The following is an 18146-nucleotide window of genomic DNA, read 5'->3' on the forward strand; positions in this document are numbered from 1 at the left end:
TTATTTTCTGTACTTTTAATAAATAAGAAAGAATTAATTAATTAACTCCTGGTGTACAGTGTTAGATTTTGTTAGATGAGCTTGTATGAAGACTCTCCATTGCATGCAGCATAATAAAAGTAAAACGTTAAAAATTAGTTCAACTTATATTTACTCAGGCCAAATTTTCCAACTGAAAGAAGTTTTCAAATGTAATTAGCATCTAGTAGGGCTCACAAATTTCTTGAAGAGCAAATTCCAAATTGCACATGCAGGCGAACGGGTCTTGCAGATTTGGGAGTGCCCCTTGCTTTAATTTCTTCCAACCTGACATAAAGTGCTAAGTGAGTTTCTGCTGGATAAATGAAACATTTTCGAGCATCTACCGCATGTAAGGCACAGTGAAGTGTAGGAGTCCTGATCCTTTTTGTTTGTTTTTGGGACCCACAATTAAAGATAAACTGTTATATTTAGCCATGTTAGTGCGTTACTATTCAAGCTTTAAAGTTAGGATCTGAACTTCTGTGCCTACGAAGAAGAGTTATAAAATGAGCTACGTAAACTTTGCTGTGGTGCATAAAGCTGAAAACATGAAGACGTTATCAAAAGCATGTGAACTTACTCTGTAGTATCTGGAGAAGTCAGAGCTGACATGTAGCTCCTCCCTGGTGAATTCACAGGCCAAATGACCTGCATTTGATTCCATTTGGTAGAATATACTAACTCCCTTACCGTTTTGTAGCATCTTTTAGTAAGATTTTGTTGTGAAAATTGCAGTTTCAACCTAACATTTTTGTTCTAATATAAACAGACAATAAACATGTTTGTTTATTCATATACAAGTATTTACCCTTTTTTGGATTTATAGCCTTGTATTCCTAACCAAACTAACAGAATTTTTCTTCTGGGCCGTTAAAAATTTACTTGGTTGTGTCAAAGATTACAGTGGGATTTTATTTCTAGGTTTTCAACTTGTTTTCAAATTACTTCATTCTACACAGTATTTTCGTATGTCTTCTCAGAACATGGTTAAATGCCTAATAAATTACTCCTTTACTTGCTGACCCCTTTTGGATGAAAATAGTACAGAAATCCAATAAATGGCACATGAAGCTATGAGCTGAGGGGAGAGGTGACGCCTTAAAGAAAAGCTCTTTCCCTGACTGTGAATCCCGGAATTAGAAATTTTTCTCCCTAGTCAGCCGAGAAGTGGAAAGAAAAGAATGGACAGCAAAATAAACATGGGGTGAGGAGTGTCCCTGGTACTCCCAGCCCCTGGGCCTACAGATGCCGTATAGTAAAATGGGTCTTCTGGGAAGGCTGGCTCGGTTTAGGAAGCACCTTGTTTATTGTCATGGAAAAAAATCTGCCTCTTGTGCCGAGGTTATAGAACATCTTCATTTGCAGGAGCCTCAAAACTAAAGGCTGTTCAAGGCAAGGTTAACCATGGCTTATTTGGAGCCCGGGAAGGAAGAACTGTACTCTTCAGATCTTTTTGACAAAAACCAGTTATTTCCGGTATAAGTGTTGCCAGTTAGATAGTATTTGTTTTAACTGACTTTGCCGTGGTTTGTCCTGTTATTGTGTGTTTAAACGACTTATCTCCAAACTTTCCAGTAGCTTTGTTTAAGAACAAAATTCTTAAAATGGGATAGACCATGACAGTTATACTTTGGTGTTGCAGATCCTGTGAAGCCATCTGGCGGCTCCTCACAAGCACCAGTGGATTTACCTTTGGCTATAAATACAGCACCGCCATCCACCCAGGTGGATTCCTCCTCGGCTGCTCTGCCTCCTCCGTATCAGCTCATTAACCTTCCACCACATCTGGAAACTCTTGGCATCCAGGAGGATCCTCAAGACTACCTCCTGCTAATCAACTGTCAAAGCAAGAAGCCTGAACCCACCAGGTAAATTGAATATGCCCGTGCGTGTGTATGTGCGTGTGTGCGTGTGTGTGTACATTTAGGAATTTTACCTTTAAACTTTTTTAGCCCAAACTTGGAGGTTTAAAAGAAACCATCTTTATAGGCTTGTATTATAGGCTAATATTTCAGGTTTATATTCCTCCACTAATGATTTCTGATATTCAGGAGATTTCATTGAAGAAACACATTCTCTGCCATTTTTGGCAAAGAACACTTGAACCTACAAGGCTCTTTTGGAATCTGTCTCCTGTTGTATAGTCTTTGTTACAGACTCACAGTGTTAACTTGCTTAACAGATTTCACTGATTTATAAATGGTGATCTTGCTCCATTTCTTATGTGATTGTAAACCAGCCAAGGGTCATCTTTTGTTTCTGAAGAAGGAGAGGAATATCTACTCCTAGAAGATTTTGAAAGCAAAACGAGTCCATTGCAGTGAGTGTGTTGTGGTTGCTTTGGATCTGTGTGAGAAATTAATCATACAGGTAGAATCCCAATATAGCAAATTCTATGGAATATACAAATTGAGTTTTAGTGAAATTTGATGAAATCGAATATATTGCTAAAAACCATGAAACTTTGGAATCTTCATACCTAGCAGTGAAGTAGAGCTTGCCCCAAGGCTTGACTTCACAGATTTTTTTTTTTTGATAATGATTTTATTTTTTCCTTTTTTCTCCCCAAAGCCCCCTGGTACATAGTTGCATATTTTTAGTTGTGGGTCCTTCTAGTTGTGGCATGTGGGACACCGCCTCAGCATGGCTGGATGAGCAGTCCCATGGCCGCGCCCAGGATCCGAACCGGCAAAACCCTGGGCCACCAAAGTGGAGTACATGAACTTAACCACTCGGCCCCAGGGCTTCACAAATTTTTAAGTAGAAGGAAGTATACGGATTTCAAGGCTTGACCAGAGGTATCATAAAAGCCTTTCCTGAGTCCTTGGTTTCCCTGTCGGCTCCATGTCTGCTCTCACAACCCTCTCTTCTTCTAAGCTGTAAAATATTTTAATTTGATCATTCTTGTCACTTGATGTTGGAAGGCTTAAGGTAACAGAGTTGGAGCCAGAAAATGATGACCAGGAGGCCTGTCTCTGCCATTAATAGCCATGTGCCAACTAGTGGTTTGGGGTATATTTATTATCTAAATTTGCAGATGAAAGTGGGGGTGAATTGCATAGGAGATCTGAAAGATATTTTTTAAACGGGGTTATTAGATACTAAACATTTGTATAACAAAAGCGGTTTTTTTCATGTAGAAAGTGACTGTTACTGGCCTAGGATTGTACAAAGCACTTATTCAAAAATTTTTATATAGAATGTATTAAGATCCACAAATTAGTTTCTGTGAACCATTCCTTGAGATAATGAAAACAGCTCACAAACATTCCAAAGATGGGTTTCTATATATTTGTTGTAATGGGATTTTACCTGTAAGAGCAAAAAAGAAAATTTATAAATCAACACTAGTTAATAATATCAAATTCTAACTTGATTTTGCTTGTTTGGTGTGAGTATTTAAAATTACACACTTGCAAATTTGTTACCTATGCTACTAACTAAGATTTTATTCTATGGAAATTCACAATTATTTTTCACTATCAACTTTTTAAAACCAACTGCTAAGTGACAGTTTTCAGTACCTTTCTTTGCATATAGTATTTTACGTTGATCTCACTGGTGTCACCGCTTTCCTGTCGTAGTTGAAATTATACTTAAAATCATTGCTCAGGTATATTTTGTGTCTAGATTTTGCAAAAGTGACAGTTAAATATTTGTGAAGTCCCCACTATGTGCCCACATTTTGCTGGTTGCTATGAAGCTTCAAAACTAGTTATATAAGATCCAGCCCCCTCAGATACAGTTGCCTTCAGAGTTTATAAGTAAAGCTTATAAAGAAGTCAAAGCCTGCAAGCACTAAGTGTTTATATATATGAGAATTACCTTGCAAACTCTCATTCACCCTGCGAGAGTCAGCTCAGACATGTGCTTCTCCTGGAAAAATTCCCCCAAACTCCCAGCCTGGATTAAATCCCTCTCTCGGTTTTCGTAGCATTCTAGTTGTGCCTCCACATCTCTATTTTGTCACACAGTTGGAAATACCTTGATATTTGTATTTATTCTCCACTAAACTGTAAGATAGTCAAGGACAGGAAACTTACTTCTCATGGTACCTCTAGATTGTCTTAACTCACGTGTTTGAATTACATGAAGTGAAAATTTTAGACCTTGTGTATGTGCATTAGAAATTCGGAGAAGGGACAGTGCAAGTGTTTTTAAGATGGAGGGTGAGAAGCTTCATAGGAGACACTTGGTTGGTGAGAGAAAAGGAGACATCATTAGTAATTTGTGTAAGAATGGCTTGAGGGAAAGGAGAGGTGAGAATGAGAGAGGTGGGAGGAAGACAGAGGAGTAGAGCCTTCTCAGAGGGTTCGATGTGGGGACTAGTAGAACATAACATAGGACATATAAGGTGGAGCCAGGTTATTAGTAGCCTCAATGCAAAGTGAAGTAGTTTGTGGGATTTTTATAGTTTCCACAGCCTGTAGGGACCCTCAACAGGATTTTCTCTGAGTAGGTGAGTGATATGAAAACTGTGTTTTGAAAATGTTGATCTTCCAGCAGTATAGCAGGATGGTCCATGGATGGATTGGAAAAGGGAGAAAGTGGAGGAAAGGAGCCCACTTAGGAGGGTTCAGTGGTGTAGATCTCAGCAGAGACACAGGCCTGAATTTGAGGTAGTGACAGTGGGAATAGAGCGGAGGAATAGATACTTGGTTAGGAGGAAGGCCTTTGTTTGTGCCTGAGTGATGGTGTAGAGCAAAGAGAATCAAAGCTGATTGGGTTTTGAGCCTAGAGAATCTGCATAAAGACATTTCTTTTAATGACAAGTCAGAAAGGCAATCGATTTGAGAAGTAAGTTGAGTTTGGTTTGATACTCATGAGCAAGGTAATACTGGGTCACCAAGTAGAAATATATCTGAACACTTTGAAAATGTGGAACTCAGAGTTTGGTGAGAAGATGGGAGTTGTCAGCATTCAGTGGAAGGTAAGGTCATGAGAAAGGAGGATTTTTTTAATGGTGTGTGCGGTAAAGAATTGGAGGACTGAATGCTGTTGGCCATTCCCAGTTGGAGAGACCGGACGAAGGAGCCAGTCAATGAAACAAGGAAATAATCAGCGAGGGAGAAGGAAAACCACGATATGGCGATATGAGTTCTCTGATACCAGAGGGGGAAAGTTTCAGTGAATAAATGTAATACACAGTGCCAGAAGATAAGCCCTTAAAAAAAAAAACTATCACGAGTTATTTTTTTAAATATTAAGTTCCTACAGGACTTTGGCCAGACACTTAGTCGTTACGGTATCTTGTTTAACATTAAGGAAGCGCGAGTATGCCAGTGTGGTTAGCTTCATTTTGGCTTGTACCCAAATTTTGTGATACCACAAAATGCAGAGACTGAAAATGTACCCAAAGTATGAAATAGACTCTAATGAGATTCCTCCAGGTTGAATACTGTTTGGAGTTGGCTAACTCTCTGGCTTGTACTTTGATCCTCTATAGGATTGGCTAAATGTTTATTAAAGGAAATTAGTAGAAAGGAAGATACACAAAGCCTGTCAAACCGCCACCTCCTTGTAGATCACATTGAATTTCTTCACTACCAGGTGATCATTACACTTTCAGTTTTACAGAACAACACATTTGCCACAGGTGGGCTTAAGAGCAATGGATCAACTTGACAAACTGTGTTGGCACGAGGGTTTTGCATGCTCGTCAGAGGAAATGCTATTCCTTGTGTCTATGCCTTAATCATTTACCTTTCTCAGAGTTTTGTACCCTTCTAATTCCAGTGCTTCAGGGATCGCAGTTTTATGTGTGGATTTAATAAGTGGAGTTGGGGGTGTGGGCAGGTGCAAGACAGGAATTAGGGAGAATGCTTTTGGTGGTTTTGTGGTGGCGGTTTTGTTGTCTGGTATATAATCATAGAAACTAAGGAAGATTCATGCTTTAAATCTTATGGATCACACAAAAAAATATAATGAAAAAAAGCCATGTGTTTTGATTGCTAAGCTATAAATATATTTATTAGAATGTAGACTTATGTCTTTACCATGTTTTATTTTGTCATTAACAATTTTTATTTAGAACACACGCTGATTCTGCCAAATCCACCTCTTCTGAAACAGACTGCAATGATAACGTTCCTTCTCATAAAAACCCTGCTTCCTCCCAGAGCAAACATGGAGTAAATGGCTTTTTTCAGCAGCAAATGATGTATGACTCTCCACCGCCTCGTGCTGCATCTGTTTCTGTAGACTCGAGCCTTTATAACCTGCCCAGGAGTTATTCCCACGATGTTTTACCAAAGGTGTCCCCATCGAGTACCGAAGCCGATGGAGAACTGTATGTTTTTAATACCCCATCCGGGACATCGAGCGTAGAGACTCAGATGAGGCATGTGTCTATTAGTTATGACATTCCTCCAACACCTGGTAATACTTACCAGATTCCACGAACATTTCCAGAAGGAACCTTGGGACAGACGTCAAAGCTAGACACTATTCCAGATATTCCTCCACCTCGGCCACCGAAACCACATCCGGCTCATGACCGATCTCCTGTGGAAACGTGCGGCGTCCCACGCACGGCCTCAGACACTGACAGTAGTCACTGTATCCCTATAGCAGGGGTGCCGCCATCTCGTAGCAATACCATCTCCACCGTGGATTTGAACAAGCTGCGAAAAGGTCAGCTCTAGTTGGCCTCTACTATGTTAGAGGTTAATGATAGAAAGTCTGTTTTTCTGACTATGTGTTCTTTTAAGCACACTATGATGTGAAATGAGAGTCCCTTTTTTTCTTCAGCCCCGCAGTTACTTACTCATGTAGTGAAGATATCAGAGTCTCAGTAGATCCCTGGATGGGTGTTTGTGTGTGCAACGTGTGCCTGGGTGCATGTTCTGCTGGAAGGGAGGAAAGAGTTGGCATTTTCATCCCTGGAGAAGTATGGCCTTAGTAATACCTTCCTGCCTCAGGAAGTGTGCACCCATGTCTCCCACTTTCTGTATATCCTGGGCAGGTAGACCCTCTGATAGGGCAGAGGAGCAGGAAATGGACCAGCCACAAAGCCCCTCCGAGTCATACCTTTTCCTGTGTGTGTGCCATTATGGCCGCTTCTGTGTCACATCTGTTGGGCTCCGTTTCCTTCCTTCCTAGATAAGCAATTTTTATATTTTGTCTAACAGGTGATATTCAATTCAAGTCAAGCCATTCTGAGTTTTGTTTGCTTGGTTTTATTTATTTTTAAAGGTCTGAGTCTTCTCTCTATCCTTAACCATTTCACTTATTCCCATACCCTCTCACATATACTCATACTAGAGCCTGCCAAAAGTTACAGACCTCGAGAAGGGAAAAATCGAGTCCGCTTTATCCTCTTGAGATTCTTCAAGTCCTAAAAACAGAAAGGCAAAGTTTAAAATGCACATACTCTAAAAACTGTGTGCTAATGTTTCTCTCTTTTGGGGTAGAGTTATCCAGCTGTCTTAGAGAAGAGAAAGATTTAAAACTTCATGAATAGTACTTGTACCGATACTTATTTAACCATTCAATACCAGTTTCCAACTCCCTTCTTGAAGTAGCTGTATAATCTGGTTGTAAGTTACTAACGTATAAGTTAGGCCCAAGGTGGTGCAAAAGATGAGAAAATAGAAGTATTTCTTTTCTCTATCTTTAGATAATTCACCTCATCACAGGCTTAGACATCCACTCACTGTCATGATCAGTTAACTGGTGCTCTTGGCATATGAGTGAGTGTCTGCATTCTCTAGTGGTTTAATGTGCCAATTCAAGATATTCTGTGAGCATCCTTTTTAAAATCTGTATGTCTGCATGTTCCTGCGTGCTTGTGTGTGAAGAAAGAGAATAGGTCAATCCTGATTACCCAGAGAACTGGGAAAGCTAGGAAGAAATGTTGATCGTTTGTTCTCTATTTTAGATGCTAGTTCTCAAGACTGCTATGATATTCCACGCACATTTCCAAGTGACAGATCTAGTTCACTTGAAGGCTTCCATAACCACTTTGTAAGTATAATTGACCTCGGCATCATCAACTGTATTTCATTGTCAAAATCTTCGTGCTTAGTGCCCTGAGACTAAATGAGATGTTGTAATAAAAGTCCCTTCACATCCATATGAATAGGTGTGACTTAAAATTGCGTTTTCCTGTTTGACAATAGTTTTGTTTATTAAAAGAAATGTGTGTGTGTGTTTTAGAAAATCAAAAATGTATTGACGGTGGGAAGTGTATCAAGTGAAGAACTGGATGAAAATTATGTCCCAATGAATCCCAACTCTCCGCCACGACAACATTCCAGCAGTTTTACGGAACCAATTCAGGAAGCAAACTATGTGCCAATGACCCCAGGGACGTTTGATTTTTCTTCATTTGGAATGCAAGTTCCCCCTCCTGCTCACATGGGCTTCAGGTCCAGCCCAAAGACCCCTCCCAGAAGACCAGTTCCTGTTGCAGACTGTGAACCACCCCCCGTGGATAGGAACCTCAAGCCAGACAGGAAAGGTAAGGGAAGCCTGGCATAGCAAAAGAGTCGGGGTTGCCAGTTTAGATCTGCGTTCAAGTGTCCTTAAATCCAAAACAGAATTGGGACTAGAAATTCAGGAGCATTTCATATTACCTTAGTTATCAACTTCTTTAAGTAAAGCAATATGGCTACTTATAGATTAATAATTATTATATGTTGATGCCCAGGTGAGATTTTTAAGTCTTCTGTCTCTGGAGCAGAAGTTACAAACCGAAATACTGAAAAGGATTGGCAGGCAAGAGGAGAGAATTAGGAGAAACTAGAATGCCCTTGCCCCATCTCAAAGGAGTAACGAACTGCTCCTTGGCTACAGTCCTTTGTTGACCTGTGAAAATAATATGGGCCTGTACAGGCAAATCTTCTCTTCTATCAAGAGAAGCCAGAAATTTCAGATTTTATATGTATTATGTTTTGATTTTTAAGTTCTGTCAGACAATTTAATTATTAAAAATATACATATATTGCAGACCAAACCAAACACTTCTGTGAGCTAGACATGGCCTTTGGCTGCTGTTTTGTCACCTCTTCTCCAGAGTATATAATGTCAAATCTGACCTGAGATGATTAATGCACTGGGCATAATTCTTTAAGAACAGTGAGGTTGCTTCTATAATCTCTCCATTCTGTTCCTATAACAACTTCTTAAAAGTGATCCTGCCTTTGCTGGGGTATAAATAGATGCTTCTAGTCTATTCTTTCATACTGGCCTTCATAAGTAATGTTAAATTCTAAGGTAGCATGGTCTGTTAAGAACTCAGTGTGAAAGAACCTTTTGAGCCAAATTGGCAGTGGGCACCCAAGTTTGAGTGGTTAAATCCAGACAACTAGCTGTGTCGCAGCATGCTGATAGTGTGACTTAATCTCCACAACCAAAGAAGTTGGTATATTGGCTGTGTGGTGAGCGGCGCCATTTCTGGGCAGTTGAGCAGATTTGGAAAGTCTCGTGCTATATTTAGCTTTTTAAGAGCATGTGATGTTTGTGTAAATTTCTCATTAACCTGGGCTTAGATCGTTATTCATTCTACCTGAGTGCCAGCTGTGAGGAACAGAGACTGAGACTCACTCTGAATGTCTTAAGAAAATGAGTTTTGTTTCGTTTTGCTTTTAAGTAAATAAGGCTACCCCTGTGCTGAAACGAGAAAGTTGTGTGGGACTGAGGCACACTGGGGAGTGTCACTTTGTCCTGCTCTCTCTGCATTTCTGTCCTAAGGGAGGTCTTTGCATCTGCTTGGTTCTCTCTCACGTCCTTCTCTTCTGTTTAACTGCGTATCCTCTCCTTTATGTGGTTTCTGCTATCTGAGAGCTTTGGCCTGCAATGCCCCTTGGTGGCCTCGATTCTGCCTCGTGGCTCCTTTTTATGTGTCCTTATGTAGCCTCCACATCTGTTGCTAATCGCCTCGTTCATTACTTACTCACTTCAGATTGTGCAGAGAGAATTTGATTGGTCTCATTTGTCTTTTCACACCAGGCCACATGGTAGATTGTAGGCCAGCTCGTAGATTGGCTGCCATTGGGTCAAGTGCCCACCTTTGGTCTGACAGCTGCAAAGATAGTCATGTGTAACACCCACAGCCACCCAGACAACGCAGGCAGCAGGGCTGTAATCAGGGATGGTTATCTTAGAAAGGGTGTGAACGTCACTCTTTTTTTATTTGTTAACTTTTCCTTTTTTTTCTCTTTGTCCTTATTTGTCTTTACATCTATTGAGACATTATTAGTCATTTTCTTCTTTGCATGCAATATGCAAAAGTATGTTTGGACATGTATAGATTCAGAATTGAGTCCACAGATCGATGAAGGATTAAGATAACATGTATCGTGAACTCTTTGAAATATTGAAATACTCATTTTAATGCTAAACTGATTCTTTCCTTATTTTCCTGTAATTAGTGCACATTAGCAGCGAACCTCTACTTTTTAACCCCATACGTAACAGTTTTATATCTTGAGGTGTCCCAATAAATGTGGAGGTGACGTGGTTTAGGTGAGGGCACAAAGCCGAGTCCTCCCTGCTCTGGTCTCCTGCCTGCTCCATCCTCCCCTCGGGCTCTGCAGAACACAGTTTGGAAATTCTCCATATATTTCACAGTTAATGATTCCACATGGTCAGCATAATGCAGAATCAGAAAAGATCCCTATTTATATGTTAAAAAGTTTTAAGATCATAATGATATGCTTTTAGTATCATCTGTGTCTGACAGAGCTCATATACCTCATATATTATTTTATATATATATCATAATACTATGGCATCTATATGTATATCATATATATTACATATATGTATAATTATCCCTCCCCATGTACATAGTAAAAGTACTATATATTCTAGTAGATAGAATATATAGTATTCTATGTATATATATATTCTAGTAGATAGAATATATAGTATTCTATGTATATATATATTATAGTAATATATTAATCTCTAGATTAATTGTCCTAGTCCTCTAAACCAACCTACAGTGACTTTACAGTGGAAGAGAACAAAGTAGGTTCTTGATTACTTCTGGAGATTGTGTTCAGTCTTTTAAAAATTAACAGAACTGATGAGAGACAGTCCTGAGCTCATTGGCCAGATAATTTATTTGGTATCTTTGCTTAGATACAAAATGAACTGAGAAAGCACCCAGAATAAAGTACCACATAGTTTTTAGCAAAATCGAGGAAAATAGATTTAGCAAAACAATAAGGAGGTTGCTAAAACCGTAGTAATAAAAAAAGCTTTTTGCTTGTTTTTTCAGTACTATTCTGCTGTTTGAGTATATAGGATACAAGAGAGGAGGCATGAGAAAATATTTGATATTACAGGGCAAACTTTGTCAACTCGCTTATAGCTATTCAAGAAAAACACATTTTAAAACTCAAATTCAGGACTTGGAGCAAAGTTTATCCATAAAAATGTAAACTGTAGGACAAATGTCTTATTTGGTCATGAAAATCTTCTCATTGTACATAGCATCAGATGAGTTGGTTTTAATTTCAAATTTTCTGACAGCAGATACGTGACTCAACCTATTATTCTAGTATTTCTTATTAGCCAAACCTCATAATAAGCAATTCTAATCCTATCAAATATGACTTGATTGGTTTCAAAGGCCAGTGTAGCCAGTTCAACACCCAATATAACCGGTTTCTGTTATTGTCTTCTTTGGAAGGAGCTGTAATAAATGAGTAACATTCTCGTGTTGTTTATACCCCTAATTATAGATGTCAGCTGCTGTAGTTAGTAATATAGATGAGTTTTTTGAATACTTCTGAGTAATTGAAGCTGCAGAAATACACGGATGTTCTAAACACTTGTGTTTACTGTATTTTCACGGACCCCTCGTCCATCACCCGACTTGTAGTAGCTATATTTTCACCCAAAGTATTTCTGTCACCGTAGTATTTGTTTTGAACCAAGCTTTGTGTATATTACCAGAGGAGGAAAACATAATTTGCATGTATTTTATTAAATATTAGGAAAGCAGATGAGTCATTGGAAATGAAGGGCAAAATATGTTTTGATTGCTTTAATTGAAACTTTTATATTTTAATGGAAACAAAATTTTGTAAATATGGGAAGTTTCTGTAAGATATCTATTGTGGCTTCTCTTAAAGTAAGTCATTACATAAATCTACCATATGTCGGGCCAGCCCGGTGGCGCAGCGGTTAAGTGCCCACGTTCTGCTTCAGAGGCCCAGGGTTCACCGGGTAGGATCCCAGGTGCGGACGTGGCACGGCTTGGCAAAAGCCATGCTATGATAGGCGTCCCACGTATAAAGTAGAGGAAGATGGGCATGGATGTTAGCTCAGCGCCAGGCTTCCTCAGCAGAAAGAGGAGGATTGGCAGAAGTTAGCTCACGGCTAATCTTCCTCAAAAAAAAAAAAGTACTTTTATACTGTAATAAATGTTTGGAAGAAGAATGAATGATACCAGTAAATATAACTGGATTTTAATAAACAAGTCTGAAAGTTTGCATCTCAAGTCAGAGTTCTGGTTTGACATTAGTTTAAAGGAAATGAGTATGGAGTAAATTTTGATGGCATAGCCTTTACATGTGAGTTTTTTTCCACTAAATATTCTTGACCTTCCAATATAACTGTCCTTATTATATTCCTCTTTATACAATGAGAACATTAAAACAAGTGTAAAAGCTTTTTAGTATGCTACCTTGCTATTATATTTTAGAATTAGCAGAGGATAATAATGTGAATTATTCTTTTTGTTTCTTGATTTTTGAGATGCCTACTGGAAATCTGTAAAGCTTTGGAAGAGTAAATAAATTAGGCTAAGTTAAACCTGTAATAATACGGAAAATAAGTTTTCCACTCTGAGTTGAATTTATGTAAGCAGTACCTATTAAAATAATACTGAATAGTGTGTGGACTTTTCAGAGGATTGCATCTGTTTATTCGAAACATGTTCTCATGTGACTGTCTTGACCATGGGATGACTTTTAAAACAAGATTCAGTTCCCTCTTAAAGGACAAACAAATATGATATTGATCAGATTAAACACCACCAGCTTTAAGAGAACTACAGTTCATCAACCTACCAGTGATAGGATATTCCCTTTGCTAGGTCTTGGGTCTCCAAAAACAAGGAAGAAAAGGTGGCTTTCCTCAAGAAGCTCACTGGCCAGTGGAGAAAGTAGAAAAGTAAACACATTATCATAATTAGCGTGGAAGGGGCTCTGGTTGAGGTAAGCTCTTGGCACTATGAGCTAAGCTCCCCTGAGGAAAGTCTGAGAGGGAGAGCGGCAATTAATGATGGCAGAGGAGGGGGGATGGCAGAGGATCTTCTAGTCAAGAATAAACAGCATGCCCAGATCCTTTAAAAAGAGCAGAGAAGGGACTGGCTCAGAGTTGTGAGTGGGAGAGAAGGAATAAGGAAGGGAAAGCAGGAGGAGAGTATGAATGGAGAACAATGTCAAACACCTTGCAGGGCCTGACCCTGAAGGCATTATAATCCATGCTAATGAGTTTGGGCATTATTCTGAGGACACCATTTAAGGGTTTTATGCAGGCCAGTAATCATCAGGTTGGCTTCTAGAAAGCTCTTTCTAAGATGTAAGGGTATGATAGAAAAAAAAAAACCTGGATGCTTTAATGTAAAATGTTAAAAATCACACTTTTTTCAGCAGCTTCCTCAGAGAGTGCTTTGCCCAGTTTTCCAAATCCGGGGTTCTTGAAGCGTTGGTTTAGAGATGATCGAACGGGAAAGGCAGAACCAAAGTCCCTTTTTCTCCTTTCTCTCCTCATAAGTAAAACTGAGCTGTCATTTGGGTATGACTTTCATTTCTGTCTGGAACATAAGTGTCAAATTGAGTTTGGAAGGACATAAAGAAATAAACGTAACAAAATGCCTGAGTGACTCAGTGCAATTCAGCACACCATTTCCACCTTACAACTTTTGTCCTAAAATCAACCTGAATCTTTGCATGGAGTAGAAAATACATGTACATTTTACAAAAGCAGTTTAAAAATCTCACTTAATACAATATTTTTCTATTAAGAAAGCCAGGGAGTGCCCCTGAGAGTACTTGAGAGATGGCATTGGTTTGGAGGAGAGACGGTCAGTTAGGTGTCAAGTATCAGAAGGATAATTGGAAGTGACCTGTCAGACAATTGAAGTATGGCACAAAATCATAACGAGGTAAATTTCACAGTCACGTGACCTAGGTTATTTAACCACAAACACAGATAAGATGCCAAGGGCGAAAAGTTGAGAAATGCCAAGAGCGACCACAGGTAGATAACCACACTGAAAAATCAGGAGGGGCGGCTGAGAGCTAACGACAGTGGGTCTTTCAGAAGAGGAGGAGGACATGCTGAGTAAGCCCCAGCAGACCAGAAGGAGTTCTAAAAGCAGTTTGCAATTGTTAAACATCACATCACTCATGTGTCAGCCATCCGTGGCATTCAGGCAGATGTGAGATCTCAAACTGAACTCAGGAGTTCAAAGGTGAACTCTGAACACTGATTTCCTAAGGTTCTCTTTTCCCTGAAGGGAGAGAGAGAGGTAAGGTAGTGTGCTACATGGCACAGGAGCGCACTACACCAGCAGGGTGAGGCTAGAGGAAGCCTTCCTGTGGCCTCTGATTAATGTTGTAACCTGAGTAAGTCTCTTAACCTCTTCTGTTTCTAGGAGTTTCTGATCCATAAAACTAAGAACTGGATTTGGTCTAAAAGGGCCTTTTCAACTGTAAAATAAACGTATTCTTCTATAGTAAAACCTACCCTCTGCCTCTTACTTTTTTTTAAGAGGAAGTACACTATTTTGAGGAGTTTAAAAAGCTGACATCCTCCTTTGTTTTAGAAGAGTGCCCTGTGTTGTGGGCCCTGAATAGATCAGCCTTAGGGTAGGAGCATGGCCCCACATTTTAGCACTCACATTTTAAGCTAGGCCTGCCTCATTTCTGAATAAACTCAATGGATTAACTGTCTGACTTAGAAAATTAGAGAATCTTTGCTTTTTCTTTCTTATAACTTAGAGAATCACATTTTAAGAAATTCGTAGATTTGGGTAAAATGCTAGATATCAGCATTTAATCAGCAAAGATTTTGTCGTCTCATAGGTGTCAACAACTTTGTAAATTCCAGGAAAAAAGAAAATTTGGTGACACTGAGAATAGTGTGGCTTAAATTACTGATTCAAATGATATTGCTACTCTTGGCGTCCGGGCTTCTCATGGGGAAAGTGTTTGAGACCAGCTGCTGGGTGTTGACCTTGTACTTCTCAGAGACTTTGGGCAGTGCTTGTATGTGGCAGAGATTGAATGAAAAGAAAATGATGGCCACCGAATTAAGGCTTTCACATACTTAAATTGAAGCTAGATAATCAGCACTTCAAGAATCTAGACATCTTATCTTTGCCAAGTGATGCCACCAGGCAGCCACTAAGTATCCAGGGGAAACAAGTGTTGGTCTTGTTTTTGATCTTGGATTAGTGAACATTGTAACATTCTTCTGCTTCTCTAGAGGGACTTTGGTCATGAGGTGAAGGAACAGTCTGATTAAGGTTTTTAAAACATCTCCATCAAATTAAGAAAGTAATATTGTAGGGAAGTAGGCCTTGGGGTTTTCTTATGAGACACCAACCTTCAAAGAAAAGATGTAAGTGAGATCTGACTGAGGGGTTGTTTTCTAAGACATGTTAGAAATTCTAACAGCTAACATGGCACGTATTTTTCCTCCCTTCCCCAAAATAAAGATAACAACTAACCAGGCTGGTTATCCCACTTAAACCCTACCATCTTTTATAACACTTTGCTTATTACAGTGTTGCATGCAGCTTCCTCCTCTCCCTTGTACTGAGCATGAATGATATGTAACAAGATTGAAATATTCTCCACAAACAAACTTTTGTTTATGCTTTTGAGATGTAACATTTCTGCTCAGGGCTCTGTTGCTTTTTTACAGAATCCATTTTTCCAGTTAAAAAATAACGTTATATTAAGAGAGTCTTCTTTTTACCAATTAGGTCAGAGTCCTAAAATTTTAAGACCCAAACCCCATGGTTTAGAGCGAACTGATTCACAAACCATAGGTGACTTTGCTACAAGAAGAAAGGGTATGTACTTTAGCATCGCATGCTGGATGGGGCGTTGGGAATTTATTTATTTTATGATGTTTTTTCTTAAAAAGTAAAGGAGAAGAGTCTTAAGTACTACTGTTGTTGTAAATAGAGCTTCCCAGCACGTTATTTCTAAAGTGAATGCTTCCCATAATCCACGAGTGTACTTGTTTATGCCATTAACAGCAGCATGTTAAATATTTGATAATATGTGATATTGAGTCTTGTCCTTTTGCATTATTCTTTTAACCTTTTAGATATCAATACACTGTTTTCTTTAAGCTTGTTTGTGAGCTGCTTGTGAGTTCCAGTTGTCCCCCGTATTTATATATAATGTATGTGTCTGTTCTGAGACAATACAGATCATTTCCATGGATTAATTATTTTATGCCATTACTTAGAATTTGACGCTAAACTGCTGTTAGCCTTTGGGTTTCAAAAAAAGTGAAACATAAAGAAATACTTTCAGTTGGCACACTATTCTGTATATGTCCATTTTAAGTGTATAGATGAGCAAAATTATTTTAACTCGAGCTTAAATCAGTCTAGCCTTCACAAGATCACATTGAGCTTTTTGTATTTGAGTTGACAAAAATGCTTAGTTATAAGCCTCAGTGAATCTAGATAATCCTTTAAAATGACTACCTATGTTACAATTTGTTGGTAATTTTAACATAGTTGATTAAAATTACACATATATGGACAAAGACTAGGAGGAAAGCTGGAAAAATGAAAACAAATTTTTTAGAGTGGTAGGGTGAAATGTAACTAAAATATTTACCTAATGTATTTAAATAGTCTCCTAAAATATAGTTAATATTAACAAATAATATTATTTTAGTTCTTTGCATGTTTCATAAATTTCTGAAAAATGTCTGTCTTGACTTTAAGAAAAGGGCTGAGTGCTCTGTGGTTATGTGCTAGCATAATAATTACTGCAATCATGAGGTAAATAAGTAAAGACCACTATTAAATAAAACTAATAAAATATTAGCATTTATTTCTTTTTATTTCATTTGGTAAAGGATATTGTTGGTTAAATTAAGCTAAAAATTTGAGGTAATTTTTTTCTCAGAACTGAATTTAAATCTAAAGCTATAAGTATTGCTTTGTTTTTTTGTTTCCAGACTTGGCATGAATTAATTTAAAAGATTTGATCGTTAATTCTTTTTTTTCCGGTTTTTGGTGTCAGCGAAGTTTTGCACTTAATGCTTTCTGTACATGATTTCACATGTAGTAGCATAACTGATGCTCCAATATAGAAGAGTAGGAATGTCTTTACATAGATTAAATCTCCATATTTGAGGATTAAATTAGTGAAAAAAATGAAATAAGGAAATGAAAAGTGTAAATCAAGTAATCGTAAAGGAATTGGGTCCTATTACCCTTTCTCATTTACTTTATATTCATAAAATATTTGCTTAAATTTAAGAAGCAACATGTTGTAATAGAGCTTTAGACTTTGAGTCAGCAATCATGAAACAGCATCTGATCTAGCTTTCGCCCCTGATTATTTAGCTGTGTAACCTTGGGCAAATCACATAACATCCATGGACCTCATTTCCTGTGTGAAATTTGCTGGTCTTAGGTGAACTCTGGCAATAACACATAAATCGAGATATAAAGAGAGGATCTTGTTTTGTTTTCCAAATTTCTGTATGCTAAAATCTCTTTCTCTCTCTTTTATTTTAGCCAAGCCAGCACCTTTAGAAATAAAACCTTTGCCAGAATGGGAAGAATTACAAGCCCCAGTTAGATCTCCCATCACTAGGAGTTTTGCTCGAGAGTAAGTCTTTAAAATACGTAAGTTGATGGTTCGTCGTAATGGAAAATGTCTGCAACATTGGCTCCCAAAGGATGATTTGAGGACCCCCCCCCCCCCTTTGGGGTTCTGTGAAGTCAGACTATTTTCATTAAGATACTAAAATGTCCTTTGCCTTTTTCCACTCTCTCATGAGTGTACACTGGAGTTTTCCAGAAGCTACATAATATTTGATGATATTGTTGTGACAGCTAATAGAATGTGTATTTGTATGCTCTTGTGTTTTTAAAAACTGTTCTTTTGTTTGTAATAGTGAAT

General features: G+C 38.4%; 1 protein-coding gene across 16 annotated transcripts in view; it reads left to right on the forward strand.

The window, feature by feature from the left end:
• The window catches only part of GAB1 (GRB2 associated binding protein 1), a 117671-nt gene that overhangs the window by 87043 nt on the left and 12482 nt on the right, over window positions 1-18146 (forward strand). For 6 of the 16 annotated variants that reach the window (XM_014838108.3, XM_070504828.1, XM_070504832.1 and 3 more), the window contains exons 3-7: window positions 1664-1889; window positions 6053-6654; window positions 7901-7986; window positions 8179-8482; window positions 17759-17852. In XM_014838108.3, coding sequence (XP_014693594.1) covers window positions 1664-1889; window positions 6053-6654; window positions 7901-7986; window positions 8179-8482; window positions 17759-17852 — 1312 coding nt within the window. Of the gene's footprint in view, window positions 1-1663; window positions 1890-2260; window positions 2342-6052; window positions 6655-7900; window positions 7987-8178; window positions 8483-15973; window positions 16064-17758; window positions 17853-18146 lie in introns of all 16 variants that reach the window. The other 10 variants (XM_014838103.3, XM_070504826.1, XM_014838104.3 and 7 more) reach the window with 3 other exon arrangements.

This window comes from Equus asinus, chromosome 3 (genome assembly GCF_041296235.1).
Source record: "Equus asinus isolate D_3611 breed Donkey chromosome 3, EquAss-T2T_v2, whole genome shotgun sequence".
NCBI classification, from domain to species: Eukaryota; Metazoa; Chordata; class Mammalia; order Perissodactyla; family Equidae; genus Equus; species Equus asinus.